The sequence below is a fragment of the Lonchura striata genome, chromosome Z, assembly GCF_046129695.1.
Source record: "Lonchura striata isolate bLonStr1 chromosome Z, bLonStr1.mat, whole genome shotgun sequence".
In the NCBI taxonomy this organism is placed as follows: Eukaryota; Metazoa; Chordata; class Aves; order Passeriformes; family Estrildidae; genus Lonchura; species Lonchura striata.
This window is the reverse complement of record NC_134642.1, coordinates 69,584,081-69,605,146: the sequence shown is the minus strand read 5'-3', so window position 1 is coordinate 69,605,146 and position 21,066 is coordinate 69,584,081. Positions and strand designations below refer to the sequence as shown.

The following is a 21,066-nucleotide window of genomic DNA, read 5'->3' as shown; positions in this document are numbered from 1 at the left end:
TAACTTTTCCTCTGTTCACTCCACTTCTGTCTTTTCCCAGCTGAAGCAGGTCTCTTGACTCACTGGCATCTTCCCAAAATACAGTCTCTCTTGAAGGAGAAGATTGGTTCAGGTTGTGGCTAACACGGAAAAGTCCAGCCAAAAGCCACTCCTTGTCCCCCTCCCATCTAGAATTCCTCCTTCTAACATCCCAGGGTCCAAGGTGTCCTTCTTCCTCTCTTTCAAACCGAGGAGGGGAAAGAAAAATTCACAAAGCTTTAATTTCTCAAGGAAGGGTTAAAAGTCCGAACTCCCAGGATAGCTCGATGCCCAGACTGCGGCTCCCACGCGACTGGGCACCTTGTGGCTCCCCCCGCTCCTCCTTCCTCGCGGTGGAATTGCTGACAGAACTGCCGATGTCTCTTTCTCTCTCCCTCTCGGGAGAGAAACTCTGGGGGGAGAACGGAGACATCCCAGATTTCTCTACCCTTCCATCTGCAGGGGCCAGCCCAGTTCCAGTCCCTCCACCCCTGGGACCACCTCAGTCAGGCCATGGGCCTCCCCCTCCCCATCTAGCCATGGCCGAGCAGGAGAGGCTGCACTGCACGCTGACCGGAACCAAAGAGAGCCAGTTCTCCTGGGAATTCTGCTTTTAACCCCTCTGTGTTCTCAGAGGCGTGTCCACCTTCAATTGCTCAATATCCAAATTGACCTCTGCCTTCCAGAAAAACTTCTTTTTCCATGTCAAACCATGACAGATATGAAAATAGGTTAAGAATATAATCCTGCAAAATAATGTTTTTGCTTTTTCTGGTGAGTTGGAGAGGAGGATTTAATTCCTCATTTATTGCACTAATTAGGAAGTCAGCTAGTTAAAACCTCTCAACTAATCTGCAATTCTTTTCCAAAAGCTAACAATGAGACTGTCATTGCCAAGGAGTTCTGTAAAATGGCTTGGCAAGTGAAAAAATGGAATCTAATCTTTCTTTTTAATGTACTTGAAATGAGATATATTGAGGGGACAAAGCTCCTTTGAGGACGATGCCAGCAACTTATGAAATTATGTGAAATCATGATGAAAGGGAAATCTAAGAGTAGGTAACAGTGATGTATTTCAATAAAAAACTTCCATATTCCCCAACAGTGAATATTTTCCTTTTCTAAAATTATATTGCACTGAATTCATACTGGCCATTTTTCTGCTTCTAGTAGAAAACATCAAAAGGTAATTCCACTAGGAAGCTTCAATGACTATTTTTTATTTCTTTAGGTACAAATGGTTAATTAATAAATAATTAATAAAGCTTTTAAATGTATTTTTAAAGACATTAATAAAGCTTTTGTTCTTCAGAAATAAACCTGTCTCATTAGTGCTACAACTAACTTCATTAAATGTTTCTACTTACTGTAAATAAAGAGAAATTACCATTATGTGACAAAATTTGTTGACTGAAGAACAGATACTTCCTCTTATAGAAGCAATGGATTTGGCCAGTAGAGTAAAAAGGGAAGGCTATATTCATGTGATATTGTTGTTTCATTTTTACATTACAGTTACCCAAGGTTCATCCTTACCCTGGCTTTTTATCCTCCACAGACAGAATGTTGTTCCCTGTGCAGAAAATGAACACCAAATTTTAGGTTACTCTTCTTGCTAATGAAGTGTTGGACCAGCTGTCAGATATCCCATTCCAGTATTCAGCAGTCTTTAGGGATTGTGGTAGAGCTGCTATTAAGGTCTCTAGACTTCATGGTCAATGAGAAAGATGTTAGCTGACTCTAAAGTGACAGGCAAGGACTCAGCAACCTCTCACAGAAATAAGTAAAACTTTCTGGATCAGGAATAGTGGAAATGATGCAGATTTTGTTTGTCTCTTTGACTTTGATGTATTTGGAGCCTTCTGGATTATAGAGGCAAAAGCAAAAATCCCCACATATATGCAATGACCTGAGCCTTTGCAAGGGACTCATGCTATTTAGAGAAGAAAAAACATATAAATAGTCTATTCTGAATTTTGCTGACCAACATATATCTTGAGCATGGTAAGTCTTAAATATTTAAAAATATTGGCTGGATTGTAGCTGGATTTTAGCTTCTCCCATGAGGGATTTTTCATGTTCTTTGACCTCTCTGCACTAGGTGAATTTGGGGCTTGTGGAAATAGGACTCCTTGGCTTTTGTTTTGTAGAGTGCATCTGCTTTTAAAATTGTTTCCAATAAACATGTTGAGCAGAGGTTAGAATCAGTGACAGTATTATGTTACAGAAACTTGTTTAGGAACCTTAAAAAACATATAGAAATATTCTCTAGGAATAATTGAAGGAAAACTCCCTTTAGGGCATACTTTTGCTGTGTAGGGAACAAATATTTCTGAAAGTTAGTGTTATGCAATGCGACGTTCACATAGTAAGATGAAGATTCTAAATGTAACATACCTCTTTAACTTCCAGGTTTTGGGGGCAATGTGGGGGAAAAAAGTCTTGTAAAAAAGTCTTGGAAAAAAGTCTTGTACTCTCTGTGTTTCTTTCACTATCACTAGAGGAACCTCAACAAAAACATATTTACGTATCCTTAGGAATTAAATGTAGGGTTCATACATTATAATAGTTAAAATTTTCCTGTGCAGACTGCTGGAGCTGCAGTGCTAATCCCAGCAATGGATAAATTCAGAAAAACATCTTACTAGACCTAACTGCATTTAGCATTTGATATCTCATTTTACAAAATAAAAGTACTTAAGATACAGATAATTGGTTATCAATACTTCCTCTGGTTCCTTCCTTCCTTATATTCTGTGTTAGAACAGTCCAGGATATCGTAAGTGCACAGTTGACTGTACATCAGTGAAGTAACAAAAACAAGAAGGAAAAAACCTTTGTCCATTGATTCCTTCATCAGAGGACATGCTAGCATCACAATCATGGAGTTAAAGTTTGGAGAAGCCATTTGAGCAACTCGCACTCCAGTGTGGTGCAGCACACTGTGAGAGTCTTCAGTTAGCAAGTGATTTGAGCAGGGGCTAGTAGAGGTTGCAGCTGCTTTTGTTCAGAGTGCAAAAGGTACATGCAGCATGCAGAACAGCTAACTTAATTTGGCATCATTGAGTTGTTGACTTGGTTTGGTTGGGAGGGACTTTAAAAGTCACCTCATTCCAGCTCCAGTTTAGATGCTTTCTAAAATGTGAAGGCAGTTCACACAGACTTGTGCAGCCTTATTTTGTAAGTGCAAATGAAATTTGAAAACAAACACATGAACAAGAAACACAAGGAAAATCTATTTGGAACCTAAAAAGGAAGAGGGTGTTACATTCCTCACACAATTCAGGAAGCACTAAAGGATTTTGCTCAGCCTTAATGATGGCAAAAGCACTTTAGGTAAATATATGTGTGGGCAATTTAAAGCCTTAAGAAGACAATTTCATCATAGCAATTATAAACCTGTAAAAGCAGAAGGTTGTAAAGAAAAGATACTTGCAATCCTTAATCCTTAGATGCTAGTAGGTGTTAATATTTGAGTTTCTTTACAGTTCCAGTAAAGTAATACTTGCTCCTATGTTTTTTAGCAGCAAAGTGCATTTGTAGGTGAAAAATGATAGGACAGTTAAATGTTTTTTAAAAAAACAAGGGGAATTAGTCCTCTAATTTTTAATCTGTATTCTAATAGCCTGATAGTGAAGACAGCAGCTCTGACAGCTGCAGTGGTCTTGTGTTTCACTAAGTGTGCTTACGCTGTTGTTAAAGTCAGTTTGCATTGAGAATGTTAAGAAACACAGCAAATTGGTGGTTTGGCTACTGGGCTGTAAAATTGCTGGGTATCAGAAAGTGTCAAAAGAGGAGGAACTGAAGAGATCCTAGTTTTGAACTGTAGAAAGATGCAGCATTCTGGAAGCAGCTGATCCTGCCAGGCCAAATGCCAAAATATCTGCAGGGAGAGAGGGAGAAATTGAAAGAAAACACATTTTGGAAAGGCACATCTCAGAACTGACTGTATAGAAATGTAACAGAACAACTTCTACACACCATTTCCTGAGGAGATCCAGCTTCCTCTTATGTTGATGGTACAGATTGTATTGCAGGACATTCATTGAAAAATGAATTAAAGTTGTTTTTTTTTTCTCTCTCTATTGCATTTGAAAAACATTCTGGCAGCAATGTCTTGATCCATTATGTCAAGAGTATAATGGATCAAGAGTCTTACGCATCTGTCTTCCTGCTTCTGACAGGCAAGACCACTGTGTTTAATTCCAGTGGTTGTTATCTTATCCAGCTACACTAAATGGTGGACAGCAAGAAATCAAGAAACACATAGATAATTTATCGTATCTGACATTATTGAAATGTTATTGATAGATTATTGAAGGCAGGAGGAAGGACCAGGAAAGACATCCTCCGCAAAACAAAGCAAAAGAATCTCCCCACTACCCAATTTTTTGTAATCCTTTCTTTTGGGATTATTTGGAAAGCCAATGTCACTAAAAAGCCACTCATCATCCCTGGCTGATCTGCTTTACACCTAGCAGATCCTCACCAGTTTTATTGGCTCAGAGGAGATACCAGGCAACTGTGTCCTGATCACAGTTGTGCTGCTTGATTTTGTGCAGCCTTCATCAGACAATTTTGCCCCTTTCTGCTTCTGACTCAAAATGTGGACAAGGCTGTCAATTGAATAAAAATTTCTGCAAGTGGCAAATTTGCTTTAAAATAAATAAAAGTAATCATCCGTTTTGTTAAACAACTATGTATTTTATTCTGTGGAATTGTATTTCTCTTGGTGTCACACAGAGCATTGTATTAATCCAAGCAACATTTTAGTAGAAGAAAATGCTTATTCCAAATCCATATAATCCACTTAAAGCAGTTGTATCCATTGGTGTGTTGACTATCACTTATGTAGCCTGTGTTTAACCTATATTATTATTTGAAATTATTTTTCCCTTTTTTAAAATTCTATTTAGAGAGAGAGTAAATGCTGGCACTCTCATTAGTGCTGAAGTTATATATAAATATCTATAAAGGCCAGAATATAGGGTTAACTTTACTTTTGTAAATTATGCAGATTAAATTTTTTTTTTTAAGTAGCCTTACTATATTTAGACTCAATTCACTGTTTCAACTGTACCTGTTATAACAACTGTGTGTTTATATATATACATGTATGCGCGCACACACACACACTTTGTATTTATATATATACTTTGTGGTTTATATAGATATCAACTTTGTGTTATAATAACTGTGTATAATGAAACCAGAATTTCTGGATTCCATAGTTTTTTTAACTTCCAGGCTGTTCCTAAAAACTAGCTGTCAAGAATACAAATGCCAGTAGACTCACAGTGTGTGAGATCAAAAGGAAATACTGTGATCATCCAGTCAAATCTCTTTTATTAGATGTCATATGGCATCAGAATTAATTTCTGTTTGATGCAGAGTATAGGTTTTAAAAGTTTTCCAATTTTAATTAAAAATCTGCCAGTGATACAAAATAGCCAGAAGTTTAAAAAATGTTTTGGTTTTGCTTTATGGCCAGTTATTTCATTTCAACTTTCAGACATTTCACATTCCTGTAACTATATGTGAGTTTGAAGAATAATATTGTACAGGAGTTTGGTGACCTGCATATGTGTTTGGACACTGTCACCTCAAAAACTTCTGTCTCCTCAGCTAAGCAGACATCCAAATACCATTTTCTTATGGATCTGTACTCTGGTTTGCAAGCAAAACCAGTGAGAGACTCCAAGTCAGAAACACAATTTATTGGGAAAAGGGAAAAGAGACAAAATACATACAATAAGATAAAAGGAAGACCACCGACAAAGTCAGAATACAACGTGACACCCCTTTGGCCAGCGTGTTTGTAGCAGTCCAAATTGGAGTGGCTGCAGTCCTCTTGGAGTGGCAGATGTGGTTCTGTTGGAGCAGTGGTCCTGTGGAAAAGGTGTAGTCAGTCGAGTGGAAAACCCCAGCTGTGTCCTCTTGGAAACCTGTGGGAAGGCTGCTTCTCTGTCTAGAAATCCCAGAATATATCTAGGTGGAGTATTTAGCTCCTCCCCCCTGGGCAGAGCATCTCACAATGGACTGATGTCATTGTGAGTCATAGGGTGGGTCCTTGATCACCTGCTAAACAGAACTGGTTCCTGGAGAGTTTTTTCTTTGAGTCATGTGGATAGATATGAATGGGCCCATTAACTGGGGTCTAGGCAACTGCTAATGCAGGTGATACTAGAAAACATCTTGCCTCTAAATCTTGGACAATCTGTTTTTCTCTTCATCATATTTGGGCTTCTTTCCTGGGTCCTTGCTACACTAACACACTTCCCTTGCCTTGCATGAAGGAAACTAGGAGAGAAGTGCAGCCCTTCTCAGTGCAGTTGTTTGGTAAATTTGTCATTTTATGAGTGCAATTACACTCTGAAGAGGTACTCTGAAGAAGGTGTTTCGATAATAGTTGCCATTTTGAGAGATTGAGATATCTCTTTCAACTTTCACACGGTTCTGGCAAATAGTGGAAAGGCTGTCAGATGATTTTTAAGCTGTTGTCTGATGCTAATATATATTTGCTTATGAACTGAAGTTCAGTCTTGCATTTCATCCCTTTCTGCCAGCAGGTAAGGTAATTGAATGAATGATTAGAAATAATAGTAGTAATAGGAATATTTATGGAAACAATTGCAGTTTCTGAAGCTTCTGAAATGTCTTCCCTCATGAGAGTGGACATGTTCTGCAGCATATCTGAGAGTCTATCAAACAAAACTTAAGTTTGTGTATTTCAGAAGATACATGTTTGTACATTTGAAGTTTATCTTGGTTAGAAAAAAAGTTGTTTTATTAATACAGAGAGTATTCTTATAATGCAATATGGAAAAATTGCATTTCTATTAGCCATAGAGATTGCTATAAAATGAAATAAACATAGGTGAGAGAAATTTTGTGAAGACTGTAGACACCACATTGCAACCCTGTAAGTCATGTGACTGGAGACCAAAGACCTCTAGTATATCCAATTTAAAAATCCACCTCATAAATCATTGCCATGGATATAACAATCTTTAATTTCTTTCTCTCAATTTATAATATGACAGGTGTTGTGAATTAGGAATCCATAGCAGAGTGACTGTTGTGGACACACTTCAATTGCCATCCTAAAGTTGCAAAACAATGATGTTACCCGTGGTTTATCAGGGGCTTTAAAATAAATGAAAGTAATCAGCCAGTTTGTTAATCAAGCATTACTCCAGCCCTTATGTTATCTGATATGCAGAAATTGAGAGATGGCCTTATTGGAAGTGCTGTCAACATTTTGTGAGGTGTGCAGTTGCAAAAAGATTTGACTTTCATTGCCCTACTGACTGTAGGAGAAGAAACTTCAGTCCTCTTACATTTGCCTGAGAGTTGGACTGCAATGTTTTCTTTGGGTGGCTCCATGTGTCTTTCACAGGTAGTTTTTTGGCAATTAATTTTGAATTATGATGGTCATTTTGATAATGATGTTTAAGAGGGGTAGTAATCAATCTTTTAATATCAGTGAAGTTCACTGGCAACTGTAAGACTGAGTTTCAGGGCAGAAAAAGGCAGTTTGTTCCAAAGGTAACTGCTAACAATTCTCCTCCTTTGATTTGAAGTGGTAGATCAGAGACAAACACAGTGGCTATGAAACAGTGGTGTTCGCCACTGTTGAGATCAGCCCTGTTTAGTATCTTCGTCAACAACTCGAATGAAGGAATTAACTACATGCTCAGGAAGTTCACACCAGTTCACACCTCAGGAAGATGACACCAAGCTGGGTAGGAGTGTTGCTCTGTTGGAGGGTAGGAGGGTTTGGTAGAGGGATCTGGACAGCTGAATCAATAGGTTGAGGCCAACTGTATGAGATTCAGTATGGTGAAATTCTGGGTCCAGCCCTGGTGTCACAATAACACATTGCAGCACTACAGGCTGGGGGAAGAGTGGTTGGAAAGCTGCCTGGTGGGAAGGCACCTGGGGTTGTTGTTTGACAGTGGCTGAACATGAGTCACCAGTTACACTTGGTGGCCAAGAAGGCCAGTGGCATCCTTTGTTTATATCAAAAACAGTTTGACCAGCAAGACTAGTGAAATAACTGGTGAGGCCAGACCCAAATCTTGTGTTAAGTTCTGGGTCCTTCACTTTTGTAGAGACACTGAGGGTGCTAAAGCAAGTCCCAAGATGGTCTGAAGCTGGTGAAGGCTCTAGAGAGTAGGTCGTATGTGGAGCAGCTGAGGGAGCTGGGGTTGTTTAACTGGCAGAAAAGCAGACTACAGATCTTACTGTTCTGTCTGTATAACTACATGAAAGGAGGCTGGAGGAAATTGAGGGTTGGGCTTTTCTGCCAGGTAACAACAGGATGAGAGGAAATGGTCTCTAGTTGTGTCAAGGGAGATTTAGATTACATATTTAAAAAAAAAAAAAAAAAGTATGGAAAGGTATGTAAAGCATTGGAACAGATGGCCCAGGGAAGTAGAGTCACTATCCCTGGAGATGTTCATAACCCCTTTGGATATGGCACTAAAGGACGTGACTTAATGTTGAATACAGTGGTAGTGCTGGGTTGATGGTTGGACATTATTTCGCGTCTCTTCCAACATTATGATTCTAAATAAGAGCAATCATAAAATTGTGCTACAAAGGCATCTGAAATGCCAAAAAACTAGGGAAATGGGGTGCCGTAAAATATGCCACTGATACTTCCATAAAACGTAAAACTCACAAAACTCTAAAACTGAAGCTTAGTATAAGCACTTTGGCTTAATTCTGAATTTTAAATACCACTTCTAAGCATATGCTATAAAGAGGGTGAGCTTGGAAAAAAATACTTTATCCTTTTCCTATGATTAAGGATACAAAATACCAAGACAGGCATAACCAAATAAACCCAAATGGGAACAAGTTTTTCTGTTGTTTAAAGTACTCTGATCAGAAAACTGCTTAATATGATATTTAGTATATGTTCTGTGACTGAATTCTTCCATTTCCCAGACTTAGGTGAGAATTTTCCTTGTTGACAAAACAACATTAAGCAAAAATGCTGGAAATAGGCTGAGTTATTTGTGATACTTCCTTACATTCTATTAAGGGGGTTTTGGTCAGTGAACCGTCTACTTAGGAGATGTACTTACTTTGTTAAGTCCAGTATACCACTGATGGATATTACATACCACTTAATTATGGAATACTTTTACTGTCTTGCTAATTCTCAGTGAATTTTCTAAATGGCAGTTGAAACCATGGGAAACTGTTGACTGAATCAACACTTCTGGAATTACACTGGTATTTTTGACATTTGAATTTAACCCTGTGGTAGAGTCTTCCTAAGATGTCATGAAATGAGTTAAGACCACCTTAAAGTAGCACATGCAGATGTTTGAAGGACTTAAATTATGATATGAGTTGAAGGACTAAGTTAAGGAAAGAAAAATATAACATCAGGAATTTCTACAGGTTTTTTTAGTATACAGAATAATTGCTACAGTAATACAGACATGAAATCCAAGATAGTTCAGCTGTCTAGGATGCCAGATGTTAGATTCCAAAGCTACTGAAATTTAGAGAGCTCAAAGTTTTGTCCTCTAGTGGGCACTGGATCAGCCTTTTGGTTTATTAAGAATATGAAGTTTTAAGGAGTTATAACATAAAAGTTTATGTTCGGAGTGATATTAACACTAATCCCCCCACTGTATTGAAATGATGAAAAGATTATTACATTGTCCCAAGACTAGGTATTTCTAGATACTAACATTGTATTCAGTGGTGTAAGCAGAGCGTTGGGTACTGTACCAAACAGACTTATCAATTAGAGGACTCTTAAAATTGTGTTCAAAATCATGTGTGTGTAACTCTTGAGTTGTTCCAAGGTGAGTTGTATGACCTGTGGCTAAAAAATATAAACTACCTTGTATAAACATAGGAGTTGCTTTTAAGCTTATGCTGCAAAGACTTTTCCTCACTATTCCAAGGCTGAGTTATTTTAGAAACAGAACCAGAACATCCAAGCTGGTTAGACCACTTCAGGTCCAAGGAAGGGAAAAATTCCCCAACTGCTTTAGATGCTTGTTCTTTGCTTATGACATCTGGGGCTGGTGCTGCTGGAAGCCACTGTCCAGGAGCCCAGGCTCCCTGAAATTTGTTCTCAGCTCTCCCACAAAGTGTGATTTCAATCCTGTAATTTTGACCTGCTTTATGGTCAGCTGTGGTACAACACACTAGAAAGGTGAGGCTGGGCAGTGGTTGTAGCCACGTTCATCATCAGTTACTACAGCTGTGTCTGTGAGTAGAAACCTGTCAAGACTTCCCCATGGATTTGGAACTATGGCTGTACTGCTGTACTGCTACAACTGATCACAAATATATAGCAAATCACATAGAAACCGCTTAAGTCATACCAGGACTGACTGGCTTGTCTGTGGCTATGAGGTGAAAATATGTGCATAGAATTTAAGCTCTGGTCCATGGGAGACACTGCAGTAGCTTGGCTTGCTGTTATGCAGGATGTGTTTCTTTGGAGTTAAGTGGTAATTTCAAGGATAATCTGCTGTTTTTTCTCTTCTGCTTTTTTGGTTTCTAGTCAGCCTGTATGAACATCTGTTTCTTGTTTTATCTTTATTTTTTCAGAATCGGTAACATAATTTTGACAACTGCTTTGACTGTGGATTGTCATTGACCCTTGCTAAAGAAACACTTTATCTGCAAGAATGCATCACATAGCATTGCTGGAGTCAATAACTTTTTATCTAACTTTAGACCCCTACATTTGTGAAATGGTATATGTAGTAATTTTCCATGGTCTTGATATATGTCAACATCTACTTTACCAATTATCTTCATCTATTTTTATGGTTAAAAGAGGCTGTTGCTATTGTGGGTCAAAGAATAATAGGTTAAGAAAATAGCTGGGGTTTTAATTATGATGAAAAAAATGACACAAAATTCTTCTTAAGATGAGAAGTCCAGTTTTTGGGGGTCTTACTTTTGTGACTGCACATAGTTAGCAAGGGGTGTGTCAATAGTCCTCATCATCTCTCCTGCACTCCTGAGTAATTGATTGGGTCTCTTGTTCACTAACCTAGGTATGGCCCTTGGATATTAATATTTCCTCCTCACTTTACCCTAAATCATTGACCTTTTGGTTTCATTACAAGGTGAAATGCAAAAACAGAATTTTGTCAAATGACACATTTAAGTAGAGCTTGTAGCACAGAAAACTTAATGATGACAAGACAACTAAGATATTTTTTTGTTTTGTTAGAAACATAGAATCACTTGGATTGGAAAGATCATCTCATTCCAATTCTCCTGCCATAGACAGGGACGCCTTCCATTTGACCAGGCTGCTCAGAGCCCAGTCCAGCATGGCCTTGAACACTTCCATAGATGGGAGCATCCACAGCTTCTTAGGGCAACCTGTTCAGTGCCTCACCACCCTAAGTAAAGAACATTCACTTTACCTAATATCTCATCTAAGCCTACTCTCTTTCTATTTAAACCATTACCCCACATGTCATCAATAGATTGACTCCCTGATAATGAGACCTTCCCCATCCTTCCGATAGGTTCCCTTCAAGAACAGGAAGGTTTCCATGAGATTTCCCCAAACACCTTTTCTAGGCTAAACAATCCCAGCTGTCTCAGCTCGTCCTCATAGCAGTGGTTCTCCAGCCGTCTGACCATCTCTGTGGCTGTCCTCTGACTGTCTTATTCTGGGGACCCCAGAGGTGGATGCAGCACTCCAGAGAATAAAACAGAGAAGTGTCTTTTAATATAGCCCAGCACATAGTTGGCTTTTTGTGAAGTGAATGTGGGTTGCTGGATCACATGCAGGTTTTCATCCACCCATATGCAAAGCTGTTCTCAATCCACTCATTAAACCTGAATTGAGGTTTTGGATTCCCTACCCAGGTGCAGGACTTCACACTTGGTCTTTTTCACCTCTTGCTCACCTCACAAATCCGTCAATGTCCCTCTGTATGGCATCCTGCTAAGACAGGAACTTTTTTTCCTATGGCCTATGCTGGGACAGCACAGTCTCGTATTTTGCCTCAAAGTGTGCTATCCTAACTTCTGTCCTTCTGTAGCAGGGTCTTTCAGAACTCACATGTGTGGGTGTTGAGGGTCCTTAGGCAAGAATGAAGTGTAGCAGATGCAGCATGAGACCGTCCAACTGAGGGGGAGGATGCTTGCCCAGAGCAATCCGCCTGCTGACAAACTTTGAGTAACAGTGGTGCACTGCTGTTCAGTGCCTGTTTTCCATGGGATGAGGTAGCCCCTTTTGCTGATCTGTTTAGTGGGCATTACCTTCTATGTGCTCTGTGTGGGTTTTCTCTCAGTTTTTCCTTTAATCTGTAGGGTTCCTGTGGCACCTCCTCTCTTGTTACCTGAGAAGGAATTTCCAGTATCTTCTTACAGGTGTAGGAGAGATGAAGGTGAACGAGGCAGTACAAGGGTTACAGTTACAGTTGCAATTAGGAGTGGCACTTGAAGGATCTCTTTTTCACAGACTGCAGATTCACACCTTCACATTGAATTTTGTAATAAAAGTCATGAAATTTATAACTTACTTCAGAATTAGAAAATCTTTTCAGCCCAAGCATGTTTTTCTTCAAAATGAAAAGGATTACACCTTCAGCTTGCCTGTAACTTCTGTTGTAGAGTAATGGCATTTTCACATATTGTAGTTGACACATTTTTAATAATTTTGAATGTTTATTCAAGGCCCTGTCATGGTATATTTGAAAAAAATATCTTTCATAACAGTGAAAGATAAGCAGTATGTTAAAAATCATACTGCTTTGATAAATTGGTGGGGTTTTTTCCCAGTATGTAAGTTTTTATCAAACTTTTCACAGTTTATAACTCTGGGTGAGGGAGATCTTACTGCAGCATACCTACATGGGTTTTTTTCCAAGAATTCTATTGAATCAATGAGGCTAAAAATGGTAGAAAGTAGTTTTGATTCATTTCATAAAGAGATAACATTTAATTTCAAATTCTGGCACTTAAAGAGAGAAAAAGAATGCTTGAATTAGCTCAGACAGTTTTATTGCCATAGCAGTATTCCATGCATATCTGTGGAGAAGAGCTGGATTATGCACAAAACAATGCTGTGAGTCCTGAATTGAAGAGACCGAAAAGCGTGATTTTTAAAAATAGTTTGGTCTGCAGTCTGGCTTGGCTTTGATTTCTAGACACTCAGGAAAAAATGGAACTTCTGAGGCTGAGGTCAATGGGAAGATGTCTTTTGTTATTTCTCAGTATGTGTGACTTTATGGAAATATTAAAATGAACTTCATTATTTTCACCTTTCAGCAAAAAACAAGAATCTATATAATTAATTAATCATAAATCTTATTTTATACAAATGAGCTCCTTTCATACAGAATCAAACAAATCCAAAATATACCAAGCATAGTAATTTGTGGGTGAATACCCATAAAAAACTCAAAGGTAATATGTGTTACAATGCTAATAGAACTTCCAAGCCTTGACCTTGTTGTCATTAATATAACCTAGTGATGGTACAACGTAAATTATTCAAGTAGCAGTGATATTTTCTGTAAACAAAATTGTACATTGACTTATCAGATGAGTGTATATTGTCTTCCCGTGATGTTTAAATTAAGTTTTAAAAGGTTGTATCTATAAAACCTGAGAAGAATAAAAACAATCAGCAGGTCTCAATATTACGGATTTACTAAACACCTTCCAGACAAAGCCATAAGTAGGACTGTGATCAGGCTTGTCGGGATGTTTCAGGTTACTGTGTCTAGCATCCTGGGCTGTCTCCCTTATAGCAGTGCATGGTCACTGACTGAGAGAGATCAGTTTGACTTCCCCCTTCACTGATAATGGTTACCTGTACTATACAAAATGAGTCCTAATGTTTTACACCAGGTTTGTTTAGTTTGAAGAAAAGGAGACTGAGAAGCAAGCTCATTGCCCTGTATAGCTCATTGCCCTGTACAGCTTTCTGAGGAGGAGATGGAGAGAGGGAGATGCTGATCTCTTCTTCCTGGTATCCAGTGATCAGGCATGTGGGAATAGTTCAGAGTTGCATCACCGGAAGTATTTTTTACCAAGAGGTTGGTCAAAGAGATCAATCTTCCTAGAGATATACTTGATGCCCCAGACCTGTCAGTATTAAAGACATTTAGACAAGGCCCTCAGTACTGTGCTTTGACTTTTGTTCATCCCTGAATTGATCAGGCAAGTTGACTAGATGATCACTGTAGCTCCATCACAACTGAAATATTCTGTATGAGTCTAGTCCTTTCCATCTAGACACTTGCATTCCATCATTAAAGAGCTACCTGCTCTATCTTCCCATATTCATACTTAGGCAAATGTGTCATTACTCACATCTTTATTTTACATAGCTATTTTACTTAGAGCAATTCTATGCATACATAAAATTATCATTAAGTCTTGTGGGAAGACAAGTTATGTTTCTTTTACTGTGTTTGAATCTGATAATTCAAGCTGCACAGACCTTCTTCAAAATTACTGTTTCATATGTTTTCCCTAATTTTGCTGGGAGTTGATGAAATAGAAACTATTGGTGACATCCAGCATGTAATAGGAGCACACCCTGCAACAGAGTGTCTTTGTTAAAAGGTGATAGATAAGATAAAAAAATATTTATCTGTTATCTCACTAAAATATAACTACCTACTATACTACAGACTTGCAGATTAACTCTGTTGATACGAAGTGTTGTACAAACACATGCATATAAATATACTGAAAATTCTTTATGTGTCAAATGATGTGTATTAAATGATATATATATATATATTAAATGATGTATATATAAACTGGAAGTGTGCAGTGCTTGGACTAAATAACTGATGCTATTCTTCATAATATTGTCTGAAATAAAGGAAAAGACAAAAGAAATTATTTGGGCTTTTTTTGAGGCAGCAATGTATGCATGCACCAGTCTCCACCAGTACTGTGCTGCCTTTATATTTATATCTTTTTATTGATCAGCAGATACTGGTAGCTTAATAGGCAGTAATCAATGGAGACAACATGTTGCAGTGAATGACTAGAGAGTTTGGCTAAGAGTTTGTCTAATAAAGAAAACTCCTTTAATTTTATCCATATAGAAATGGTATTAGGTTGCTGAAGTTCTTTTTAAACTTCAGGCTGCTCAGGCTCCAGGAATATGTTTACTTCTTTGGCTCCATTAAAAAGGAAGGGTGTTTTTCCAAAACTTATCGCAGTTGCTCATTGTAGTTCCTATAGAAGCCTTGTTGCATGAGTCCCTAATGCCAAACTAGATGCTCTGGGTCTCTGATTTATGGGTCCTCTAGGCAATAGTGGTGTTGGTGAGTTCCTTCATTAATGTTCATGCATCTTAACTAGAGGTAGCAGTGGCAGAAGGTTTAATTCTCTTCAGCTGAGTCTGTCTCATTGGTTTGTCTTTGTGGACACTTTTCTGCAACACTGTCAGATCCTTAGATTATGTTTGTGGTAGGTTTGATTCCTCCCTGCAGACTGAAGATAGGAGTTACCAAGCGTGGCACGATAAGCTCTGTGTGGTTTTGGTGTGAGAAGTGTTGAAATTTGTTGACTTGCAACTTTCTCAGCATGGTTAACATATTCATGTCGTTAATCCCTTCAGCAAAGGGTGAGTCAAGATAACAGTAAATATTCTTGCAGCATAGAAGCTTTAGACCCCTCAATCAGCTGAACATGTTTCTAACACTGAGACCCAAATCTTACAATAAGACTGGGAAAGTGGAGCTGTATAAGCCCTGCAGGCCATGGTTGCTTTTTCAGACCTGTTGAAGCATTTTTGTTCATGACTGCTAAACAGTAGTAATAGAAGAAGTGAGGCCCATTGTCTAGGGCAGTCCAGGCGGGTGGGGAGTTAGAGACCAAACAGTACATAGGATGCCAGTCTCTTGGTTTGTGATGTGTTTGCAGGCATGGGCCACCTGAAAAAAAAAAAAGCTTTGAAGAATAACAAGCTTTTGTTGTGAGGGTCTGGAAAAGAAAGCATACATTACCAGCAACAGTCAGGAGAACAAGGGTTCATTATTCAGTTAAAAATCAGTCTTTTTCATGGAGAACTATTTAAGAGGCTTGTTGATCCCAGTTTACAGCAGCCGTTACGTTTAGTGCTTATCAGTCTTTTTATTTGACTTTCTTTGGCATTTGCCCCAACATGCTTTGTGTATCCTACAGGCCTCTAGACTTTGTTGCATCAAACAGCCTGAGACATATTAGCTGTCACCTCCTGCAGAGGACACCTGGATCCAGTCAGATCTGAAGGGAGCAGTTAGCTCATGTTGTGTCATGGGGAATTTCACATGGTTCTGGAAGAGAGGACAGTAAGCAAGAGAGAAAGGCACACTGTCAAATTTCTCCATTTTCATATAACCAGAAAGTGACTAATGATTATTCCTAGAAGATTTACAAATAAGTGAGTTTCAGTATCAGCTCTACCCAATGGTCTGTGTTCTTAGACTGCTTAATTTAGCCTCTAGAAGAATACATTTAATCCTGAAGTTAGTTCTTGGGAAGGTGAAAATTTAATTTCTTCTTTATGAAGGAAAACATGAAAACCATCCAGCCTCTATAAGGACTGTCCTAGGAATCCTCTTTGGACAAATTCAGAGATGTCTTTCTCCATTTTTTTCTGGCCACGAAGTAGAGGCCAGAGTGCTATGGTGTATCTACCTAAGGATTTGAAGTTGTGTTGTGAAAGCACAGTAGAGAGATTAGCCTGCTAAAGGAAAATATTAATACTGTCTCTGACCAGTGACAAATATGTGAGCTGAAAGTAACTTCTTTGATATATTTGTATGTTTGTGTGCATACACAGATATTCAAACAGTGCACAGTAGGTTGCTAGAAGATGACTGTCTTATTTGGAGAGATGTGAATTAATTTTTGTAGTTATATCCCTTGGAACAATTCTGCAGAAATATAAGCGGCTAGATGTGTGTGAATATACCATGGGCTTTTTCTGTGGTTAATTCATTTACATTTATTGAAACTAGCTCCCTTCAAGAATAGCTAATAGAGAAATAGCTGCAGAGTCCCCTCTGATCTAAAGTTGATGTCACTTTTGGTGTTGCCTTTCTTTGGATGTATTGTGAATCTTTGAAGAGGTGTCAGACAGACAAAAATAACTTTCAGAATTAGATTTTTAACCCTTATATTTATTTTCTTTTTTCAAGCACATTTTTGTGTTTTAATTAGAGCTGTTGCTTAGTATCCAGCTATTTCTCACAGGGGAATGCTTAGTGTAAAATAAAATTCCAGAGTGCCTCTCTGAGACAATCTTGACACTTTACTTGAAATGAAGTTTAATTTTTTTGTTGTTGTTTTTTTTCTCTGAGTGGTGAAGGTGATTGGTCTAAAAGCAAAACTTTTGAATATATTTTTAAATATTTTTATTTCCTGGAAGAGAAAGATAAAAATAAAAAAAAATTCATCCTTATAGAAATTCACTAATTCGTCACTGTAATATGCTAGATGTTAGATTTTGTGTAGGAGTTTTTTATAAATTCAATAGAAGAGTAAGTCTAGTAAAGAAAAATTGGAAAAATGACAGTATTTAAAAGCTAATACCCAATGAAGTCCTTCTAGCAGGGTATTTAAGCAATTGTTCAAGTAGATTTGTAACATTAGCTAAATTGAGTGAACAGTATGTCAAGGTGATCTGCATGATTTTTACTGCCAAAATGAACTCTTTAATATGAAGTATGCCTTGGAGTGTGGCAATGAGAACAATCCGAAGTTTTTGCACATTTTTTGATAACCTGCACAGAACCGTAACATTCTCTGTATGTTTTCCTGTTTGGTAGGTGGAGTGGATACAACAGCAGGTGGTTAAAAGAAGGATAAAGAGGGATTATAAACCTGGTGGTACCCAATCCACTTATTTCAATGATCCCAAGTGGCCAAGCATGTGGTACATGGTAAGTACATGGAGGGTCGTTGACTCAGTTTCATGTTCATGTTTAGTTGTCTCGTTTGATATTATGAAAAGGGGAGGAAGAGCATGTTTTGAAAAAGCAGATTTGGGTATTATTATGTAACTAATAAAAATCTGTTAACTACTTAGAAATATTACAAAGAATTTATGGTGAGCTGTGCAGTAGGAAGCATTTATTGATGCATTCATTCATGAATTCTTCCTATTGCAAGATATCTTACTTATTTGAGGATTAATAAGAAATAAGAATGGAAGGAACTTAGCCACAATGTGTGAGAACCCACTTGTATTGAATACTGAATTGACTGTCCCAAACATAAATGTATTTTGTACTGAAACGCAAGAAGAAAGCCACCAGCACTGACCATTTATTTCCTGTCTGACAGAAGTTATATTAAAAAAAAAAAAAAATCATTTTGTCCTGGTAATTACAGTTGAAGCCTGGAGTGAAACTTTGTACTCACAATGTTTTAAAAAAGATCCTAATTTTTGGTAGGTGAAAATTTTAGAATTACAGAATGGTTTGGGATAAAAGAGATCTGTAAAGGCCTTCTAGTCCAATCCACCTTTCAGTGAGCAGGAGCATCTTAAACTAGATCAAGTTGCTCAGAGCCACATTTGACCTGATCTTGAATGTTTCCAGGGATAGGGCACTTACCATATCTCTGGGTAACCCAGTCCAGCATTTCACAACTGTTCTTGTAAACGACTTCTTCCTTATATCTAACCTGAATCAACCCTCTTTTGGTTTAAAGCCATTGCCCTTGTCCTATTGCCCTTATAGGTGCTGCTAAAAAGTTTGTCCTCGGTTTTCCTAATGATCACCCTACAAATATTGAAAGGCTGCAGTAAGGTCTCCCTGGAACCTTCTCCAGGATAAACAATTTCAATTCTCTCAGTCTTCCTTCATAGGACAGGTGCTCTGATAATAGATACTTACAGCAGTTGCCTCTAATTTTATCAGTAACATAGCTGTCCCTATTTGAAAACCAGTTGTGTTGTCTAGCCACACTACCTCACAGCTGCACCACAATTGCCAGTCTAACACTGAATAGACTTTAGAGCATCAAATGGACTTCACTGTTTGTTTTGTACAACTTTCATAATTCCTCATTTCTGTCACAGGGGGAAAAAAATCCTCACTTTCAAACCTTCTGGGAAGGGACCATTCCTGATGGACTTCATTTACATCCACTGATTAGCTCCATGTATTTGTAACATCATTAGTAGTAGGGGTTTGATGACATTGTTGAAAGCTATCAGTAAAAGTATTAGTGACCATGCTATTTGTTACCATAGCTATTGTCCCTGATGAGATCATCAGGGAGAATAGCTATGGTAACAGAGATCATCAGGGAGAGTAGCTAAAAATATGTGAGTGGATTGACTTCGGGACTGACTTGAGACATATGACTGTGTTTATGATCGTTACCATAGCTCCTTTTGTTAATCTTTCTTAGCTTTATAAGGTGAAGGGGAAAAGATGAGTTCAAGGTTGGTTAATGGTTTCAGACTTTGCTATGCTGAAAGAGGTTTTTAGGTTTCTGGCTGCAGACATGTTGAGAAAGTAGTAAGAGTAACAAGAAATTACTCAAGAGTAATAGTAAATAAGTAAACTGTCATGTAGAGTTTGCATTTCGATTAATAAGTGACTTTGCTGTGGGCTAAGATTGATACCTTTGCCTATTGGATTGGCACAGTTTCTAATAAGGCCATAAGTGCAGTTCAAATTTGTTGACAGTTCTGTTATTCAAAGACTTTGTCAAACCATATGTGATTAATGTTTTTCCTCTCCAAGGTTTTTCTTAACAAGTATCACTTCTTGTAATATTAGTTTTCTAGGCTAGAAATAATACATTTATTTTTGTGTGATATCAATGGCAAAAAGTTACAGGAGATTATCAGGCATTCTTTCTCTCTGAGCCATCACAGCACTAAGAAGAAAGAAAAGATTATTTTCTTCTAACTTCCCTCCCTCAAAGCAAGGAAAGTTGGAAAAAACCCAACTTCTTTAGCATAACTTCTGAATCTTGAGGCATCTGTGCTTAAGAGTAAAATAGAATATTTTTATAGACTAATTAGCATATGACACTTTACCAATCCAAATGTTACTCAAAAGTGACCTATGGAATCAGGTGCAGTTTGCTCAGAACAAACTGACACCAATGGAAAAAAAATCCCTAGTTAACATCCTCTTCAAAATTTTTGCCATTCCCAGAGCTCAGCTACCTTTGTACCATCCTGTTAAATCTAATAAATTTCTTCTCTTCCACTGATGTTGACAAAATAACCTGTTAGCCAATAACTGGATGAACTATATATAGTTTGGTTGGTGACTTTGGCTAAAAGAGGTTGAAGTTAGCTGTTCTGTGGTTTTTTTTACTTGTAGCTAACAATAAAGAGCATCTTCAGAATGACTGAGGTGACTTTGTGTTTAATCAATTTCACTGTACCTGCCAGTTGTTTAAATGAATTTCTTTATCTTGTTGGCATAGGAAATTATAGAAAGTAAATATATTAACATATATTTTAAAAAGAGAGGAAGTAAATATATTTAAAAATAGAAATATATGCAAAGTGGTGGTTAATATAACTAACTTTAGTAGATTTCAGTTAGAGTACTGTTGTTGGCAATTTCTTTTTGTTCCCCACTTCAAGAAGAGCTTTGTAGACTGAAACTGGAATTACACAGGCATAGAGGCACAGATTTCTGCAGTTGTAATTTACCTCTGCTGTGGTGATAGGCTCCACTGGATGGGTTTTTACATTTTTTAAAAATAAGAAAAACATTTTGGATAAGCATAATGAAAACACTATTAAAAAAAAAAAAACTTCTGAAAACATACTCAAATAGAAGTTGGTAAACCTAAGAAAACATACAGTGCCTGGCTGTGCTGTTTCTCCAACAGGTTATGAGACCTTGTTCTGTGGGGTTTTCACCCACAGAACTGGAGTGAAAGGACAAGCAGATCAACAAATGTGAGGTGTTTTAGGGCATTTAAGGTGGAAGAGGATTATAGCATCAAGGCACAGTAAAACCATGTGACTGAGCCATGGTGGAAATGAACATTTACCAGTTACTTGGTAAATAATAATAAAGTAATTTCTTGAACCAAACAGCTATTGTT

General features: G+C 37.8%; 1 protein-coding gene across 3 annotated transcripts in view; it reads left to right on the top strand.

The window, feature by feature from the left end:
* The window catches only part of PCSK5 (proprotein convertase subtilisin/kexin type 5), a 228,665-nt gene that overhangs the window by 31,065 nt on the left and 176,534 nt on the right, over positions 1-21,066 (top strand). For all 3 annotated transcript variants that reach the window (XR_002466431.3, XM_021541528.3, XM_021541527.3), the window contains exon 3: positions 17,808-17,921. Coding sequence is in view for 2 of the 3 variants with exons in the window: in XM_021541528.3 (XP_021397203.2) it covers positions 17,808-17,921 (114 nt within the window). In the remaining variant the exon portion in view is untranslated. The remainder of the gene's footprint in view (positions 1-17,807; positions 17,922-21,066) is intronic.